The sequence below is a fragment of the Neodiprion lecontei genome, chromosome 6 (genome assembly GCF_021901455.1).
Source record: "Neodiprion lecontei isolate iyNeoLeco1 chromosome 6, iyNeoLeco1.1, whole genome shotgun sequence".
NCBI classification, from domain to species: Eukaryota; Metazoa; Arthropoda; class Insecta; order Hymenoptera; family Diprionidae; genus Neodiprion; species Neodiprion lecontei.
In genome coordinates, this window is record NC_060265.1 from 451,831 (window position 1) to 469,994 (window position 18,164).

At 40.0% G+C, this 18,164-nt stretch overlaps 4 protein-coding genes across 8 annotated transcripts; 2 read left to right on the plus strand and 2 right to left on the minus strand.

Annotated features, from left to right (window-relative positions):
• Positions 1-558: 558 nt before the first annotated feature.
• LOC107219457 (UDP-glycosyltransferase UGT5-like) lies at positions 559-2,972 on the plus strand. 2 transcript variants are annotated; one of them, XM_046742503.1, is made up of 5 exons: positions 559-1,282; positions 1,382-1,752; positions 1,849-2,071; positions 2,228-2,414; positions 2,491-2,972. In XM_046742503.1, the coding sequence occupies exons 1-5, from the start codon at positions 799-801 to the stop codon at positions 2,783-2,785; spliced, it is 1,560 nt and encodes a 519-aa protein (XP_046598459.1). In that variant the 5' UTR covers positions 559-798; the 3' UTR covers positions 2,786-2,972. The 2 variants fall into 2 exon arrangements, with proteins under 2 accessions (XP_046598459.1, XP_015513171.2); XM_015657685.2 differs by having other exon boundaries at positions 562-1,282; positions 2,195-2,414.
• Positions 2,973-3,654: 682 nt separating this feature from the next.
• Positions 3,655-6,436, plus strand: LOC107219630 (UDP-glycosyltransferase UGT5). The gene is made up of 5 exons (XM_015657909.2): positions 3,655-4,158; positions 4,237-4,604; positions 4,729-4,951; positions 5,279-5,498; positions 5,585-6,436. Exons 1-5 carry the CDS (start codon positions 3,693-3,695, stop codon positions 5,880-5,882), a joined length of 1,575 nt encoding a protein of 524 aa, XP_015513395.1. The 5' UTR covers positions 3,655-3,692; the 3' UTR covers positions 5,883-6,436.
• Positions 6,437-9,231: 2,795 nt separating this feature from the next.
• Positions 9,232-14,152, minus strand: LOC107219637 (myrosinase 1). 4 transcript variants are annotated; one of them, XM_015657922.2, is made up of 8 exons: positions 11,933-12,272; positions 11,670-11,803; positions 11,341-11,598; positions 11,096-11,279; positions 10,614-11,008; positions 10,296-10,543; positions 9,870-10,122; positions 9,232-9,733 (listed from the first exon to the last, which is right to left on the minus strand). In XM_015657922.2, the coding sequence occupies exons 1-7, from the start codon at positions 12,024-12,026 to the stop codon at positions 9,912-9,914; spliced, it is 1,524 nt and encodes a 507-aa protein (XP_015513408.2). In that variant the 5' UTR covers positions 12,027-12,272; the 3' UTR covers positions 9,232-9,733; positions 9,870-9,911. The 4 variants fall into 4 exon arrangements, with proteins under 4 accessions (XP_015513408.2, XP_015513416.2, XP_046598460.1 ...); XM_015657930.2 differs by having other exon boundaries at positions 9,232-9,736; XM_046742504.1 differs by lacking the exon at positions 9,232-9,733 and adding an exon at positions 14,021-14,152 and having other exon boundaries at positions 9,791-10,122; positions 11,933-12,035.
• A 655-nt stretch (positions 14,153-14,807) lies between these two features.
• On the minus strand, positions 14,808-17,949 carry LOC107219484 (myrosinase 1). Its single transcript, XM_015657723.2, has 8 exons — positions 17,454-17,949; positions 17,273-17,373; positions 17,044-17,177; positions 16,628-16,961; positions 16,195-16,537; positions 15,966-16,116; positions 15,654-15,895; positions 14,808-15,582 (listed from the first exon to the last, which is right to left on the minus strand). Exons 1-8 carry the CDS (start codon positions 17,504-17,506, stop codon positions 15,453-15,455), a joined length of 1,488 nt encoding a protein of 495 aa, XP_015513209.1. The 5' UTR covers positions 17,507-17,949; the 3' UTR covers positions 14,808-15,452.
• Positions 17,950-18,164: the final 215 nt, after the last annotated feature.

Here is an 18,164-nt window from a genome sequence, read left to right on the forward strand (position 1 = left end):
TCATTCGTTTTAACTGACATTAATTGAACACATCGCAAGTGCGTGTTTGCACGTGGTTGTGAAATATGGAATCGGCAATGCTATATTACCTTCTCATCCATCACATTGGAAAATGGACATCAAAGCTTGTGAATCGTGGATGCCATGGCAGCAGCTGGATAACTTCATGAAAGATCATCCCAACCTAAAGGTTTTCATATAGCAGGGTGGACTTCAGCTTACAGAAAAAAGAATTTCGCATGGTGTTCCTCTGACGGGAACACCGGTATCAGGTAATCTAGACACAAATGTCAAGAAAATTGTGTTAGTGTTAACGAGGACGATCTATTATCCTATATCTCTATATACATATATCTATATATATATATATATTATTATATAGAAAACGAATGACGAATATGAAATGGCAAAAACCACGCAAATTATTGTTTGGAAAGTTAAAATGGCGTACTAAATGTATGAAAATGACATACCTGGTAGACGATTTGGTTTATATTCAAATAAAATGTACAACTATAATACAGTTTACACTCGGCTTAGATAATTTCAGATAAGCTCTGGTGGATCTGGGGTATTCGGTGCTCGTTGATAATCCGTTGTAACGAAAATTCACTGTCGATATCCCTTCCACCGCGTCGTTCATACTTAAAGAGATTAGATCGAAGACCCAGAGAATGAACATTTTTGGCCACTGATACAAACAGTTCGTCAGAAAGGTGTCGCGTCAAGTTGACATGTATTGGAAGCTTTTCAGTATGATCTCTTGCGGTGAAAACTGAGTTCGAACAAAAGTGCACAATGTTGTCGCGATATTTTTTTTCCACTATTCTGACTTTAGCAGTCGTAGGTCCGTTGAATTATGGAAATTGTGCAAGAATCCTGGGGGTATTTCCAACTCCTTCATTCAGCCATCAGGTGGTATTTCGCGGACTTACTTTGGAACTGAATAAACGAGGCCACGAGCTGGTAATTGTCACTACAGATCCTGTTAACGATCCAAGCTTGAAAAACTATACCGAGATTGATATCGGTTTCATGTATGAAATGCATGAGCGGCTTGGTAGGAATATGATAGAATATCGTAGATCACCACCTTCGTTGACACAGATGAGCACTTTGTCGTCATACATGAACCTCGGAACTGAAAAAATTCTTACTTACCCAGAACTGAGGCGCTTGTACGAGCGAGATAGTGACGAAAAGTTTGACCTAGTTATAATGGAACAGCTCTTTTCGTTCGCTTTGTTGCCTTTAGCTGATCGATTTGACGCTCCGATGATAGGTGAGTATTTTAACCCACACCTGTATTTTCTCTAGTTTGTAATAAATTTACACTTATACTTGGATTGTGTGATAAAAATTCTTTCGGGATTCCAATCAGGTATATCATCTTTGGTATTATCTACAAACACTCAATATGGGATAGGCAATACCATAATACCTTCGCATCCGGCGAATTGGGAACTCCAAGAAAATATTAACAATCCGTTGACATTTTGGCAGAGATTAAAGAACTTTTGTAAGATCTGGTCAACGATATACGTCTTTAGAACTTATTTCATGCCTGGACAAGAAGAAATAGCGCGGAAATATTTCGGAGACGACATTCCGAGCCTGTATGAGATTGAGAAGAATATCAGTTTAATTTTCGTTAATCAAGTGGGGCCCATTTCCTACGCCAAGCCAAATGTTCCGAAAATAATCGAAATTAATGGTTTTCACATTTCAAAGCATAAAAAACCATTGCCGCAGGTTTTTGTCAAATTATTACATGATTTTCGGTATAGTTTGCCATCAGAATGAAATAGATTCGGTTGATTTATGATATGGTCGTACCTTCGAAAATAGGATCTTCAGAACGTCTTGGACAGAGCTACACAGGGATTCGTATACATGAGTCTGGGAACGAATGTCAAAAGCATTACGTTGTCTGCGGAAACCAGAAGTGAATTTGTAGCTGCCTTTTCAAAGTTACCCTTCAAAGTCATCTGGAAGTTCGAAGATGACAATTTTCCAGACAAGCCGGATAACGTGATGATTTTGAAATGGGCTCCTCAACAGGCGATTTTAGGTACCGGTCCATACATACGTATACAGTTTGATAAGAGCGATACGGATAAAAATAAATTCTTGCTTAAAGAAATTTAACCCCAAGTATGGAAAAAATAATGATTTTTCTCTTATATTAATTCAGCTCACCCGAATCTCAAAGTTTTCATCTATCAAGGAGGACTTCAAAGCACAGAAGAAGCGATCGAGCACGCTGTTCCGTTGGTTGGGTTTCCAGTTATAGGTGACCAGGATGCGATTGTTAATAAAATGGTGTCTCTCGGCGTTGCCAGAAAACTGGAGATAACTGCTGTCAACAGGGATGATCTGGAGGAAGCTATACTCACCGTTGCACTCGACGACCAGTAATATATCTTGCCACTATCGTAAATTCTTGGTACATGCCTCAAATATACAAGCCGATTCTCGTCTATGTTTCAGGTACAAGAAAAAGATGCTTGACTTGCGGTCGCTGCTCAAAGACAAGCCAAGGGATTCACTTGAGAACGCTGTTTGGTGGACGGAGCACGTGATACGTCACAGAGGTGCTCCATACTTACAATCTGCAACAGCTGATGAACCATGGTACCAGCGTCAGGACATGGATATAGTTGCCTTCCTTTCTGCTACATCTGTGATAACTTTCGTCACAATATTACTAATTTCCTACAAGTCCTTGATATTCACTATCAACGCGTTGACGTATTCGCCACTCGATAAGGCAAAGCGAAATTGACTGTTTTTTCTATTTGCGTAACTCAGTGTTTGACTCAAGTTACGCAACGACATATTATTTAGCAAACCACTCGGAATCTTAGATGTAATAACCTAGATGACTGTACCTTATCCGTTAGTACATATACAAAAGCAAATTGTACACAATATGTACAAAATGAAATTAGTGGCATAATATTTAAACTTAAGCGTATCGCATACCTGTTTCTCTACGATAAGAAGATAATTGCCGGGCTAGCTCGCTTGTAGTTTTGCTGAATCACTTACAGCTTTTCGTAGCGTTAATTATTATGCTTTGAATGAATATAACTTACGTTTGCAGATAATATTCACATTGAGTCTGAAATCGAGTTTTGTAAATATTTTCCGTTTCTTCTTACGTTTTCATGACGTTCAGGAACAGGTCGTCGCGGGAAACATAAAGTAACACCGCTGGTAATTAAAAACATCACGAGACTTATTTGCGCTAACATAATTGACGTGTGTACGTAAATACTGTTGTTTTATAGTTATTGAAGACTCGAAACTACTGGCAATGAAAAACCAGTCTTTTTAAAAATCAAGGTACTCACGGCCGTGATATGATTCGGGAATATTTCTGTATCTATGAATTGCCGTGAAAATTTTGGCACTGACGATAAGTTGAAACGATTCAGAATTTTATTTATTAATATAAACTCTACAACGAATATTTCCTCAACTGCTGTACAAATTTACAAATCATTTTACGAGTGGGGTTAAAAGAATTACCAGTTTATCTGTTTATCTAAAGAACGTAGCTTATTAAAATAGGTTCTATTTGGAAAACCAGCCGATAATGTGGTTGCGGTGAAACATCGTCACCAAGTACAACACGTAAGTATTTCTGTTAAATTGCTCAGTTTTACTGTCACAGTTGCGAGTGAACGATGGTTGCACGGCGTACAATTGTTGCTGCCATAATATGTATTTTAAACTGTGCGGTAGAGTTCATAGATTGCTACAGAATATTGTGCATCTGCCCGCGAGCTTCAATCAGTCATCAAGTCGTGTTTCGCAGCTTTACCTTGGCCTTGAACAAACGGGGGCACGAAATTATCTTTGTAACCTCGGATCCCATGAATGATCCAACTTTAAAAAACTACACGGAAATTGACATCAGTTTTCTTTACAAATCGAATTACATCACGGTTCTAGACGTGAAGGATTGGTTTGGCTCGTTTTACAAATTGAGCGGCATGGCGAATTTACAAACCGATCAAATTCTCCAGCATCCGGAGTTCAGAAAGATATATACAGCCGGTAGTAACGAAAATTTTGACATGGTACTACTAGAGATGTTATACTGGCCTGCTCTCTTCGTACTGGGTAAAAGATTCGATGCACCGGTTATCGGTGAGTTGATTCGTTCGAGAGTTCAATTCAATTTTTCATTTCGAATTCTGGAGCAACATTCGCATTTATTTGTTGAAGGATTGTCACCCATGGGACTGACGATGAACGTTCAGTACGTGCTGGGCAATCCCATTATGACGTCGCATCCATCAAATTGGGAACTCTACTCGAAATCCCCACCACTGACGTTTTGGGACAGGTTGGGAAATTTCGTCAGCTTCTGGAGATTTCTCCACTATTATAAAAACAATCACGTAACGGAGCAAGCGGCAATTGCACGAAAATACTTTGGCGAAGATATTCCCGATCTCGAGGAATTGGAGAAAAATGTCAGTCTCGTTTTCGCCAATCAACAGACACCCATATCCTTCTCGAGGCCGGAGGTTCGAAAAATTGTTGAAATCGCCGGCTTTCACGTTTCTCCACAAAGCAAACCTTTACCCAAGGTATTTTCGCAAACAGTTCAAGCTATTCAATCGCATGAAATAATTCCGAAACAATTCCATTCGATTCGTGTCGAACCGCGATGACTCTCAGAGATCTGATTGAGTTGCATTGCCGGTTTTATAGGACATCAAAAAAATCTTGGACGGGGCTACGCAAGGGTTTATTTACATGAGTCTTGGGTCGAACATGAAAAGCAGCATGCTGTCGAATGAGACGCGGAATGAGTTGGTGGCAGCATTCTCTAAGCTGCCGTACGAAGTGTTGTGGAAATTTGAGAACGATGTTCTTCCGGACAAGCCGAAAAACGTTCACATCTTGAAATGGACACCGCAACAGGCTGTTCTGGGTATTTCTTTAGTTGATTTACGGCCACGAATGGCTCTTATTGATCTAAGAATAAGTTTCATTCGAATTGAGAATATCCGTTGATTAACATTGCACCGCACTTGAAATATCACGATAAATGCACAACAACAGAAAATACGGGCTTGCAGTCACAATACAAATAATTGTGCGGTACAATGATTGATTCTGCGCGTTAACGGAATTGTTTATCATTTGATTATGCGGTGAGTCACTATAGAAACAACATGAGCACAGCTGTCGCGACGAGATGATCGATATAAACGAGAACATAAGAACGAGGTGGGTCTCTTTCATACCTTGTTTGCAGCCCATCCGAATCTGAAAGTCTTCGTGTACCAAGGAGGTCTCCAAAGCACCGAGGAGACCGTGTCTCATGGAGTTCCCGTTGTTGGAATACCAACTTGGGGCGACCAGAGAATGCAGATTGACAAAATGGTGTCACTTGGAGTCGGGAAGAAATTGGAGCTCCGCACGATGAACAGAAATGAGATCGAAGAAGCGATTAGAACTGTAGCATCCAACAAGAGGTATACATACAATTAATTATGCACATTGCGTCAGTCTCATCGGTGATTACTTCACTGTATACTTCCTCGTAATTGTCAACTTTCAGGTACAAGGATGAAATGGTAAAGCTGAGCACTCTGTTGAAAGAAAATTCTCAACATCTGCTGGAAAATGCCATCTGGTGGACGGAGCAAGTACTTCGTCATAAAGGAACCTCGCATTTGCACTCCATCACAGCTGACGATCCGTGGTACCGTCGACAGGACATGGATCTAATTGTTTTCATTTCGGTTGGTACCACCGTAGTTTTAATTCTCATTTGCTACGTCTCGCACAAGCTGCTAACCGTTATTATCAGTGCGTGGAAATCGCCATCACTGGACAGGAAAAAAAAATGGAAATAATTTCACAGCATGTTTTTCGCGTCAAAACAATGCGAATATTTAAGTTCATCACGATTCGTAGACTATGTTCCTACCACTATGAAATCATGACATTCAATTCATTTTCAACTTGAGCAAATTTATTTTGTAATTACTACAAGTAATAAAATGTATTAGATGTAATTCCACTTTGGAAGCACCGTTGTTTCAGCTAAGAATGAATCTGCTCAAGTTGAGAATTAATTAAATGACACGATTTTATAGTGGTTGAAATGCTTTACGAAAGAAAGCCACATAATCTTGTGATGAGTCTAGTATTTTCGCAATTATTCTCGAAAAGAGCGAATTTTTACATGATTTCAACCTCAATCTTGAATAACCTTAGGAAGAGTTGGGTTATCAAAAAATGATAAGGGACCTTTTTTGTAGAGCGTTGAATTCCCTACAAAAATGTGTATACATATTGCCTCGTTACTGAGCTACAAAATTCGGAATGAAATTAAAACTATTTTCATGTATTAACCAATTATAAAATAAAAAATGGTGTTCAGGAACCATCGAGTGTCAAAGTTAAAGACTGAAATTTTCACAGGCCTCTTATTCTTTCTTCCTACAACCATGAAACGGGTGACTTTCAGAAAAAAAAAATATTTGACTTTTTTGTACCGGTCTAATGTACATGCATACCTTGTTTACTTTCATTTCTAACGCAAAACTTGCGGTGATTCAGGTATACTGTCTCTTTGGTATCGAAATGGTATTATCAAACATCCATAGACCGCATTTGACTGACAGATACAAAATTCTCCAACAGCTTCGTATCGTAACAGAAGTATGAGTAAATATATAGCCGAAACACATTTCTGGTATTTTATTATTGCGATATGACAATTTATTATAGGATACATCTGTATTCGTCTTCGGAATTAAGTAGTCATACTACGCTATCTGACTTTGTAGTTTCGCATGCGTGAAAGTCTAGAGGCCAAGCCAAAGGTGCTGTTAGATAAATGTTAATCACGTTTTATCGTAAGCAAGTTAGTGGATATTATTAAGAAACCGGACTTCTTTAACTGGCAATGAATTTCGGTAATATAATCTTGAACATACACCAATGACAGGCAATTGGTAGATAGCGTCAGTTAATCGAATGGATACAATTTTATTTACGTACTTATCAACTGTGTACTCAGACACTATGTTTTCCTCTTGTATTGTTCAGGATATCAGGCTCGTCGTATCGAGACAATGTTTCTTGACCCCAGACCATGCAATGAGTATTGGATATTCTCTCTATGGACGACAAGGATCGTTAAAGTCTACAATCAGTATGAATCGTACAGCTATGCACAATAGACATAATATAATAGGAACCTTGCGGTGACTCGATATTGCTTCGAAAATAAATAAAATAAAATTCTCTGGTACTGAATCTTTTGATTCTTGACGGGACTTGAATTAAAAGTAAATAAATCCTAATTAGTTGGGTCATCATTGACGATTAAGTAGATTCGATGTGATTCGTGTGTTGGAACATATCGAGGTTAATTACGTGAATTCATTTCTTTCTGCTCATTTCTTTAAGAAAGAGATGAATTGTATTACATGTTACGACGATAACGAAAAACGTTTACTACGGACCAACATGCAATCACAATACAACGATCAGGATTATAACTTACAGCAAATTGATAAAGGGCAAAGGGGGATGTTTGGTTACGATATCAGAGTTCCATTCCAGGGTTGCGAGTTGCTCGCATGAAGGAGAAACGTATTTGATGCTCAATACCATTTCTTATCGGACCACGAAATCTATAAATAATACTCGCCTTGTTTCGGACGTAAACGATCGCGATGTCGTATAATTGCCCCTCGCTAACTTTCCTCTCGATTAAGCGGTGGCTCGTAGCTGCCACGCGAACTTCTCGCTGGAAGCACATTGCCGCAACTATTACTACAGAACGGCCGTATGGCCACCGGGACCCTTCTCTACTTACCTTTTTCTTCCGCTTGCTCTGAGGATTCCGATGGATTCTTGTTTTCCGGGGCGCGGTTTCCGAAGTTATGAATTTTGCAAAGTTGCAACCTCATAATTTTTGAGGTGTGCGAAACGCGGGTAATACTGCAGCTTACCGATTAGTATGCAAATGACGCAAGGTCCCATCACACGAAATATCGGAGTACGGAGGAACAAAATAAATTATCACAATTTTCTGTGGTCGAAACTAATTTTCGATTTGGGTATTGAGACCGATCGCAGTGCCTGAATTCGACGACAGCTTCAGATGGTGGAAAGAATGCGTTGATCAACGATGATTTGAAGAGTGACGAAACTCTCCGAAGGGTGAACAAAAGCTACACCCAATTGCAAGCGGCCATAAATTACATAAGGTTGTGCTCGAAGATTTTTGCCCCCCCCCCCCGGCCCTAAAAATTTCACTTGATTTTTAGACAATGGCCAAGCTAAGGTAACTTAGGTTTTCATGCTCATACCTGTGTGCTAATATTGTCACATTCAAATTAGAAACTTCGTTGAATTCGTGCCTGAATCTGATTTACTGACGGGGGGGCGACGGGGGTTGTTTTAAAAGATGGCTGATGCTAGAAGGTGGGCAGAGGCTGCGCGGCGGCGAAAATGTGGCGTGATGTACTAGCACAGATATATGTGTACACGAAGACTCGGGAGGAGACTGCCGAGTAATAGCTGGTAGATATTGCGAAACCCGCGGAGAGTGATAAAAGTAAATCCCGCACCTTTCCGTGGCTTCGCTAAAATTTGCGGGCAAATTGCTTACTGGAATCCCGCGGGGAGTAAAAGAATATACTGAAGTTCGTGTAAAAAATCAGAAACAAGTAAGCCTCGATACTTTCATCTAAACTATCGCCACAGCAGAGAATATACATATATAGACCAATTTTAATTATCAGCGGCTGCAGTCCTGTGATTTCACGTGACCATCAAATTTTCCAGAAAAAAACATCAAAGAAAAATGATCGAATGAAAACAATTTTCGAGTGACCGATTTGTCGATTCGCTGTTCAGCGGCTGGCTCATCAATCAATAACTGGACATGCTTATCAATTTGATTAGCTTCGTCATTCTTGCTGGTTTGGAAAAGTCGTCCACGTCCGAGTAACTCTGAGTGGTGGTTTCGTTTGTACAGAGCACAATAATCAAGTTACCGCTGGATTGCTAATGGCATTGTCGTTGGCCGCGTACTCTTTTCTTTTATATTTTCAACGACCGTAATGAACTTTGGAGAAGACGTTAAATCGAATCAGGCCCAACCCGCAGGAAATATCAAGCGATACCCACACCGATCTGTGCCCATATTTTCACAGTCACGTACACCAATCGATGCATCACTTTTATCCAATCATCACACTGCGGCGTAAGCTTCCAGCGACCGCTACATCTCGTCTCAGAAATTTATTGAAAATAATTCCTTGGACTAACCATAATCGAAAATACACTAACCTCGAGAGTTCGACAAGTTTTAAAGGTCATTTCAAATGTCGGGATTCACTTACACGCTATCTCTGTCTGTAACGTCGAACACAAAACTCAACAATATCGCTGCAGGAATCATCCGCGGAATTCTAGAGTTGATGACGGTGTTTTTTCCCTTGATATTTTATGTTCACCGTAGATAGTGAACTCGGAGCATATTCCAAGTCGCGGGTCAATGAATTATACATCATATGCGGCTCGGCAGTAAGTGTTTAAGCCGGGGTGGAAGGAATGCCGGAGGAATACAAAGCATTAGAGAGATTTCTCTGGAGAGCTGAACGGACCACGGCGGCACAACTTTACCGCTGTTGGTTTCTTTTCGGCTCTTCAGCTCTTCGCGGATTAGTCCACTTTCTTGAATCTACTAAAACATAGCGGGTTATTGCTTGAGGTAATAATGTAAAGAAAATTCTTGCAATGTTTTTCATCATCCATTAGTCAATTTTATTCTTTCACTTAGATTCCGTATTGGACGTGATGACACATGTCACGCTTACCATTTTTCGTGAAGTGCAGTTTCCCATCTAACATTATGCTGATTACGATAAGAAGAAAGTTTCTTTTCCGTGTGTCGAGACGCATAGATTTATTCGCTTGGCGAATTTCTTATCGCTGGCAAAAAGCTCCTCGTTGAATTTTTCGGGCAGTCGTCGTTTCGAAATCAGCTCACGGTAATACTCTCCAGATTTTTTTATCGTGCGTGGTCTGGAAGGGTCTTCGAAGTCGACGTAATACAATCCGAACCGCATCCTGAAAAATAACAGTTTCTTGAATTGTCCAATGGTCGCGAATGGCCGTTATCGTATTCTATCTCCAGCCAAAACCCGTGTATCTATCTATTCTATCGAAACCCCGAAAATTCTCCGGGGATCTGTCAGAGGCTCTTAAGCAATAAGGCAGCTAGGAAGAGTGAAAAAGCTCACGTGTATCCCTGGAGCCATTCAAAATTGTCCATGAGGCTCCAATGGGTGTAGCCAGTGATGTTTATCTTGTCGCGATGAATAGCTGTGAGCAGCTCTTCCAGATAACGATGCGTGTAACGAATACGTTCCCAGTCTTCATGTTTTGATGAACCATCCTCTGGCCAACCATTTTCCGTAACGATTATCTCTCGATCACCGTACTCGTTTCTTAGCCATCGGAACATGTTGCCAAACTCTACTGCGTTCTCCTGCAAAAGGTGAAAAAAGAGTCAATGGAAAACGAGGAAGGTCATTTTTCAACAAACTGTTTTTCCTCACCTTGTGCCAGAAGCACACGGATTCCGGCCAACCCAAGCCATCATTCGTTAATTTTACGCCACAGTCGTTAACCCAGCTTGGTTCTGTGGTATCTGGATTGGGAACGGCGAGCAGCGAAGTGTACGTGTTGACGGCAATGAAGTCAGCGGTGCCTCTGATCAAGTCGACCCAATATTTTCCAAGTACCGGAAGTCGAGACCTTGGGAAACCCTGCTCCGCACTTTTCTTCGCTATGGCGTCCTTCATCACTTTGGGGTAGTCACCTTCTGCGCTGAAAATCGGATGAGCGAACCACCCGAATTTGAACTGCTTTGCCTTTTCGGCAACCGCAACGTCTTCGGGGGAATCGGTTTTCGGCACGTAACCAAACCAGTGAATGACCATCGATAGGCGACCTAATCAGGTCCATGCAACCACGGTGAATTAGTCTCCGAGGTTTCATAGATCCTGTGAAATATTTTCTAACCGGCATGTAATCGCACCTTCCTGCTTACTCTTGAAGCTTTCCTGGTACAAATGGTAAGCTCTCGCGTGAGACTTGAGGATTGTTTGGCCGACGAGATAAACTCCAACGCCAGGCGAGTGTGTCGCTGGTGCTAAGCCAACTCCGCCATGACTCAGTGCTGCGATTACCCAGGGCTCGTTAAAGGTGAACCAAGTTTTCACCTAGAGAATGCAATACTTTTAATTAGGATCTTCACGGAACCATCAAAATCAGCTCACTCACCCTGTCCCCGAAATTCTCGAACAAGACTTTCGCGTAATCCGTGAAATAGTCGACCAGTGCTTCATTTTGCCAGCCTCCGAGTTCCTGCAGGGGCTGTGGCAGGTCCCAGTGGAACATGGTTCCCATTGGTTCGATTCCTCGAGCAATCAGTCCGTCTATCAAATTGTTATAATACCGAATTCCGTCTGGGTTAATCTTGTTTGCGAATCCCGTTGGCAAGATCCGCGACCAGGAGAACGAGAATCGGTAAAAATCAACCTGTGCAAATGGAGTCTTCTAATTGAACAGCATTCGGCTACGTATTTCTGGTTTTTTGCGCAGATACGCACCCCAAGATCTTCCAGCATTTTTATGTCATCCTTGTATTTGTGATACGAGTCACAAGCGACGTCTCCATTGTGTCGCTTCTCGACAGTATCGGGTTTGGAGTGGGTCATGCGGTCCCAGATATTTTCGCCTTTGCCTAAGTTCACAAAATTTATCGGGTAATAATCGCAAGACTGAGATTAGCAGGTGAAGTTTTGAACCGTCACTCACTGAACGTGAATAAATCGACTAAGAGACCATTCTGCAAAAAATTGAGTTCACTTGCCTTCTTCATTCCAGCCACCTTCTATTTGATACGAAGCTGTTCCAACGCCAAATTTGAACCCCGTAGGAAACGTTGTTTTTTCCGTGCCAACCATGGTCTCAGACTAAGAACATCAGGACAATAAAAAATAATGTAAGGCCCGTTGCTGTGAACACTATGCAAATACAATTATTGTTTGGATAACCAAAGTTCTCAACGAGCACCTTGATGTTCACTTTGAGAATGGATTGAAAATTTCCAACTGATATTTTACAGAGCGACTGCTTCAACTGCCAAATATTAAGTGATTGGTGATATTATAAGTAAGAGTAACTAATAAATTATGTGGTGGGAGCGATTAGTAGTTCTGTAATTGTCTGGGTGGACTTCGTTAGCCGATGACGATAATAAACTCACACATGACAGTTTGATCGAAAATTTATCACAAGGAAAATGTGTATGTAGCGAGATAACGATAACAAATATGATACTTCGCTTAATTTTGTTTATTTGAGGAGTGATTTTTTTTTAATAGATCTGTATGCTCTCATCTTTAAGCTTGTCGTTGCCGGATGTGAGTCAGTTCTTTCCTGGATTATTATCGCACTACTCGAAAGATTAATCCAGAAGCCAACTCTCATAGATACATAAAAGGCATCCTATGCCAATCCGACCGAGGTCTGACCCCCGACCTCTCCTATTCGGTTCGAGATTTTTTATTTTCTTCTTTCAACTCTAACGATAAAAGTTACTCAGATTTTCTTCAGATTTTGTGAACAAAATTTTGTTTATTTCCGATTTTTCGAAACGAAAACATCGTTGGCCCAAACTCTAAAATCTAAAAAATATTTTAAAAGTCCAGTATTAGATATCAAAACATTCAAGTCCAAGCCCCAAGCTGGTTGGTGTTCTCCTCAAAATTTTAATTTTATAAAATTACAACCGAATTAAATCTTATTTGCAAGATTGCCATTAGAAAAATAACATAATGAAAAATATTGGACTGAATCGAATAGGTTGAGGACCCAGGTTGATTCGGCGTGGAACGCCTCATAACCTAATTCATATTAAAGAAAACTCGTAAGGTAAGCACTACGTTATGCAGGTGCTATGAGTGGTGTAAAATTGATGAAGTCTTGCGGTAAGGTAAGATACGTGAACAGGTACGGTAATTAGAGATTTTTTCTTACGCTTTATCAAATCTGTTTATGAGATAATCGGTTACTGATTTGTGACAACGCCCTCACTTTTAACTTGTCGATATTACTTAAAACTTGAGACAAAATTGTGCTAGCATAAGCGACAATACAATTTTTGTTAATTTTGAACACAGTGGCAACAGGAATGTCAACCCTAATGGGCTTAGGTGGTACTGTCATCCGACAATTATTATATAAATTGTCGTAATTTTTCTTACAGATTCTCTGAGCAAAATGGATGCATCGAACAATTTTTTTTTTCCTTACGCTTAACCCGAATGGATCAAAAGCTACAAGAAAAGCTACTTGTTTAAATGTCGATATCTCCGGTTCCCTTTGTCGTACGGATTGCAGCAAAAACTCATTTTAAAGCTCTTGAATCGTGCTTTCATCTCATTTATTTGAAATTTACAGAATCAACGATTTTCGATTCACTTTAAACAATTAGATTAATTAAACGTGGTTTTCAAGATGATAACCTACTCTGAAAATTTTGAAAAAAATCCGAGCATGTTCCTTGATGCATTCTCTGAAAAATTTTTAAGTCTGGAAGTGGAACTCCGACGAAAACTATTTGTAAAAAGCTATTGATTCATGAGAGAATCAGAAGCATCGAGGTATATTTTTGGCCAAATTCATCCCGCTTGACGTGGCAAACTCACATTAGGATGCAGTGGATTTTGAACAATGATGATATATATGTTTGTAATTCTTCAATATTTGTTTACTATCTGAAGCGAGTTAGTTATAATCAGCAGAAGCAAAAACTATTTATCAATATTCGCCACGAAATAGCGATTACATGTGGAATAAGTCCGATAAATTTAAAGTTTGCAAGGAAAAAAAAATATACCAGCAAATTACAAGAGGGTTAATAAAGTCATCATTTTTATGGCACACATCCACTCACCTCCCAGTTTTTTGGATCACGAACAAGCAAATTGTTACTGCACTTTTTTTTTACTAATTCACCAGTTTAACGTTCAGGGCTGTTGACAGCGACGCGCCGGAATCCAAACTAAACTGTTCTGCTTGGCCCAAGCACTTTCCTGTTCTATTCCCGTTACAAAATATGCCCTCCCTTCGTCTATTTTTGGGTTTGTTTTCTGGGGGCATTCTTTCTCCGCCAAGTCTTCAGGATTCGACAGCCTAGGCGGCATATCTGTTAGGATCGTTCAATTTTACCCTGCAGCTGGGTTTTTTCGAGCTGGAGTATATCAATTTTTACAAAGTAGAATTATACACAATGACTTTAGCATTTTTTTGTTGATTACCTTTTTCTATGACTTCGTTGTAACCCATGATACAGTAATTATACCAAAATAATGGATATATGATTATATCCTAAGTATAAAACTAGATGTGATTATAATATGAACATTTTTGGGATTGCCATTGAGGAACTGAGTGTTTTCTCGTAAAAATTTACATCGTCCATGCACTTTTTAGCATAGTTACTTTCACAACGAGTATATCTACCGAATTTTCGAATAACGCAAATTGACAGAAACACCAACTTGTTACATTATTGTTTTTGATGTTTTTATCCGCAGCTTCATTATTCCACAAAAACCTGAATGGCTGTGTAGTGCCAGCTGCAGGCCAGGTGGAAACTGTTGGATTATGAGGTAGATAAATCACTTTTTGGATTTGATGTAGATAGTAATAAGAAAGTATTTATCAAAATTTTATACTGGTTTCTACATAACTGGCATTGTAACACACCGTTCTCTTCGTGTACATCAAACGGCTCGTATCACTGACAAAGTACAACTGCCTTCCACACACCTCGGAGAGGAGAAAAAGAAAAAGAAATCGTGTGTAATCTTACGAGGTCAAGATGTCATATTTAGTTTATATATAGTACACCTAGTTAAGAAAGATATATTGAAATAAAATCGGGTAAGTACCCAGCACTGAGATTTAAGTAGATGTAGGGAGCTCTAAGAAGCATAAGCGTTTGGCCACAATATTAGACTAACTCAAGGGTACGTAAATCTACTGATATCTACGGAAATCTCGGTAAACATATGATTCTTTAAAATTTAGATCCAAGTTTATCAAATTTATTCAAAATCTATCAAAAAAATTTATACATAGATCCAAAATTTTTTTCTGGGCTTTCTCTTAGCGTTTATCGACCAATGAAATTGCCCAGTCTTTATCTTTTAAGTCTCTCTTTGCACAGTATTAATTCTCCCTAGAAGGTATCACAGAAAATAATTTTGAACGAGAATACAGAGAAATACACTGGAGGAAAATCGAGGAAATGAAAATTATAACGCGTATAAAATATAGGTATGATATGAAATAATATATATCAGTAACGGCATATCGTTCATCTACCAGTACTCAGTCACAGGCTGCAGCTTTCGAGTTCTTAAAACATTTTTCCACCAATCCACTGACAGCTTGGGTGTTCGAGTTCTGTTTGAACTATTGAAATCCACATGTAAGATGCCAAAACGCTCTCTGGAAAGTGATTTCCCAAAATTATAAGCTCAAATCTACCTGCAGGAGAAAGTTCGCTCTGTTTCACTCACGTATATCCTCTATTCCACTCGAAGTTATCGAGAAGGCTCCACATGGTATAAAGTGGCACGTTACACCCATCCCGTTTTACCGCTGTAATGAGTTCCTTCAGGTACGAGTAGAAGTAACCGATCCTCTGATGGTCGTTCAGTGTTCCCGAGTCCGAAACACCGTTCTCGAGAATATAAACAGGTGGGTTTTGGTACTCGTCTTTAATCTGTCTGAGAATATCTCCGAAGCCGAACGGAGTTACCTGAAATCAAAAGTGACAATCAGTGAGGAAGGTCCATACCAATGGGTTTTCAAATTTACTATATGCCAACCCTTAGCCAGGCAGAAGCTGTCCGAGGCCAGCTTGGATCCACACTTTTCTCCAGACCAGAGTCAAGACCCCATACGTCGTCTGGTTTTTTTGTTCTACGTGATACCTCGAAGGTGGTGTAATGATTCAATCCAAAGTAGTCGGAAGTTCCTCTGCAAACAAAGAATAAGACTTTGAAATAAATGCGCATGGGAATTATATGGATTCCAATCTATTTGGTCGATACCAACCTGATGTATTTGATCCAGTTCGGCGAAAATTTCGGTAACCTTGACCTAGGGTAACCTTCGTTTTTGCTGTTACGATCGATGTTACGCTTCATAACTTCAGGGTAGTCTCCGGTTTTTGAAAAAATTGGGTGAGCCATCCATCCGCAGCCGAATTGAAATGATGTTTCGACAGACGCGTTGTCTCCCGGATTCTTGGCTATTTGACCTCCGCAAGGTATCACGATGCCGATCTTTCCATTTTGGGATTTCCGGAATTCTCTGTCGTAAATGTGATACGCTCTGGCGTGGGCCTTTAACACGTTATGGCCGCACATGTAACCCCCCGTCGGAGCGAGTTGTTTTCCTGAAAATTGTCATCTTGAATGAAAGAGCCTCTGCCTGAAGAAAGAAAAAAGAAGAAAAAAGGAAGAAGAAAGAACGCATCCTAAAATACCTGGAGCCTTACACCCATCCTCATAACCCTCCGTGCAAAATGAATTTGGCTCGTTTATCGTTGCAAATATTTTCACCTTCGGTCCAAGCTCCCGGAATACCACCCTTGCATAGTCGCCAAACCACTTGACTATCATGTCGTTCATCCAACCACCTTGTTCCTCGATCACCTGTGGGTGATCCCAATGATAGAGAGTGACTAAGGGTTCAATGTTGTTGCGGAGTAGTTCGTCGATCAGATTTTTGTAGTAACGAATTCCATTCTCGCTGACTTTGTCAGCGTAGCCAGTTGGCAAGATGCGAGACCAGCTGAGCGAAAATCGATAGTGATCGAGCTGAGCGTGAAATGAATAAAAAGTTTAGTGAAGCGTGTTTGGGATACACATTTTCAGGTGAAATCAGTATTCGTGTACTAACTCCAATCTCCTTGAGCCATTTAACATCTTCCTTGTATTTGTGGTACGAGTCACAAGCAATGTCACCGTTACTATTATCTACAATACGCCATGGTTCTCTGTGCGTGAAATTATCCCACACACTGTCACCTTTATCTGTGGATTGTAATGTAATATGAATTATAAAATAAATCAAATTTCAAGAGAATTGAACGTTTTTCAAAATCACATGCAATTTGCAAGCTCCATACCACTTGCATTCCAGCCACCTTCAATTTGATACGACGCTCCTGCAGCTCCAATACGAAATCCCTCAGGAAAGGTAAGATAATCATCGTCGTGACAGAAAATGCTAAGAGTAAAGCAAATATGAGGATTATGCATAAGGTTTTCACGGTTGATATCACAACTTGAAGTTCAGTTGGTACTTACCGTGAGATCAGCAAGGAGTACAACAAAAGACTCCAGCAGAGTGTAGACGTCATAATAGAAACCGAGTTATTTTGAAGTTGGGGTAACAGTTCAACTTTACTGATCGTATTTTTTCTTTTTTCTTTCGATTATCAAGTACCGGTCTCGTCGTCCGCTTGACCTCTATGGAATTGCCTTTTCAAATCGATGGAACGTGATTCTTAATCAACCATCACTTACAAAGTGAGTTGAGAAACTGAGCATATCTCGTTCGTTCGCGGACGGTACTTGATATCAGTGGAGTGATTCATTTCACAACGGGAGGATAATAAGCCCGCTGCAATAATTTATTCCATTTGGGAGCATCGCCAATACCACAGCTTTGTCCATTGTAGTTACTAGGTTGAGTAATTCCGGTTGAAAATAACGTCTGAATGTTGTTGAGATGATCGAAATTTTCTCCCTTAGCTTACTGGGATGTCTACAGGGTCATTTACTGGCTGCTGAGAACTTCATTGAGAGAACAGGCTGCGTCCGTCGCATTTGTTTTCAGCATCAAATAAGTGTGCCTGTATATTGTATGCACGCTGTTTATTTGAGAAATGAAACTCAAGATAATCCAACATTCACATACTAATATCTCTATATCAATATGATAACGATATCATGCTACAAACAGGAATGGGAGTAATGATGTATGTATTTTATTTATCTCTAGTGGAAATTGAAGAT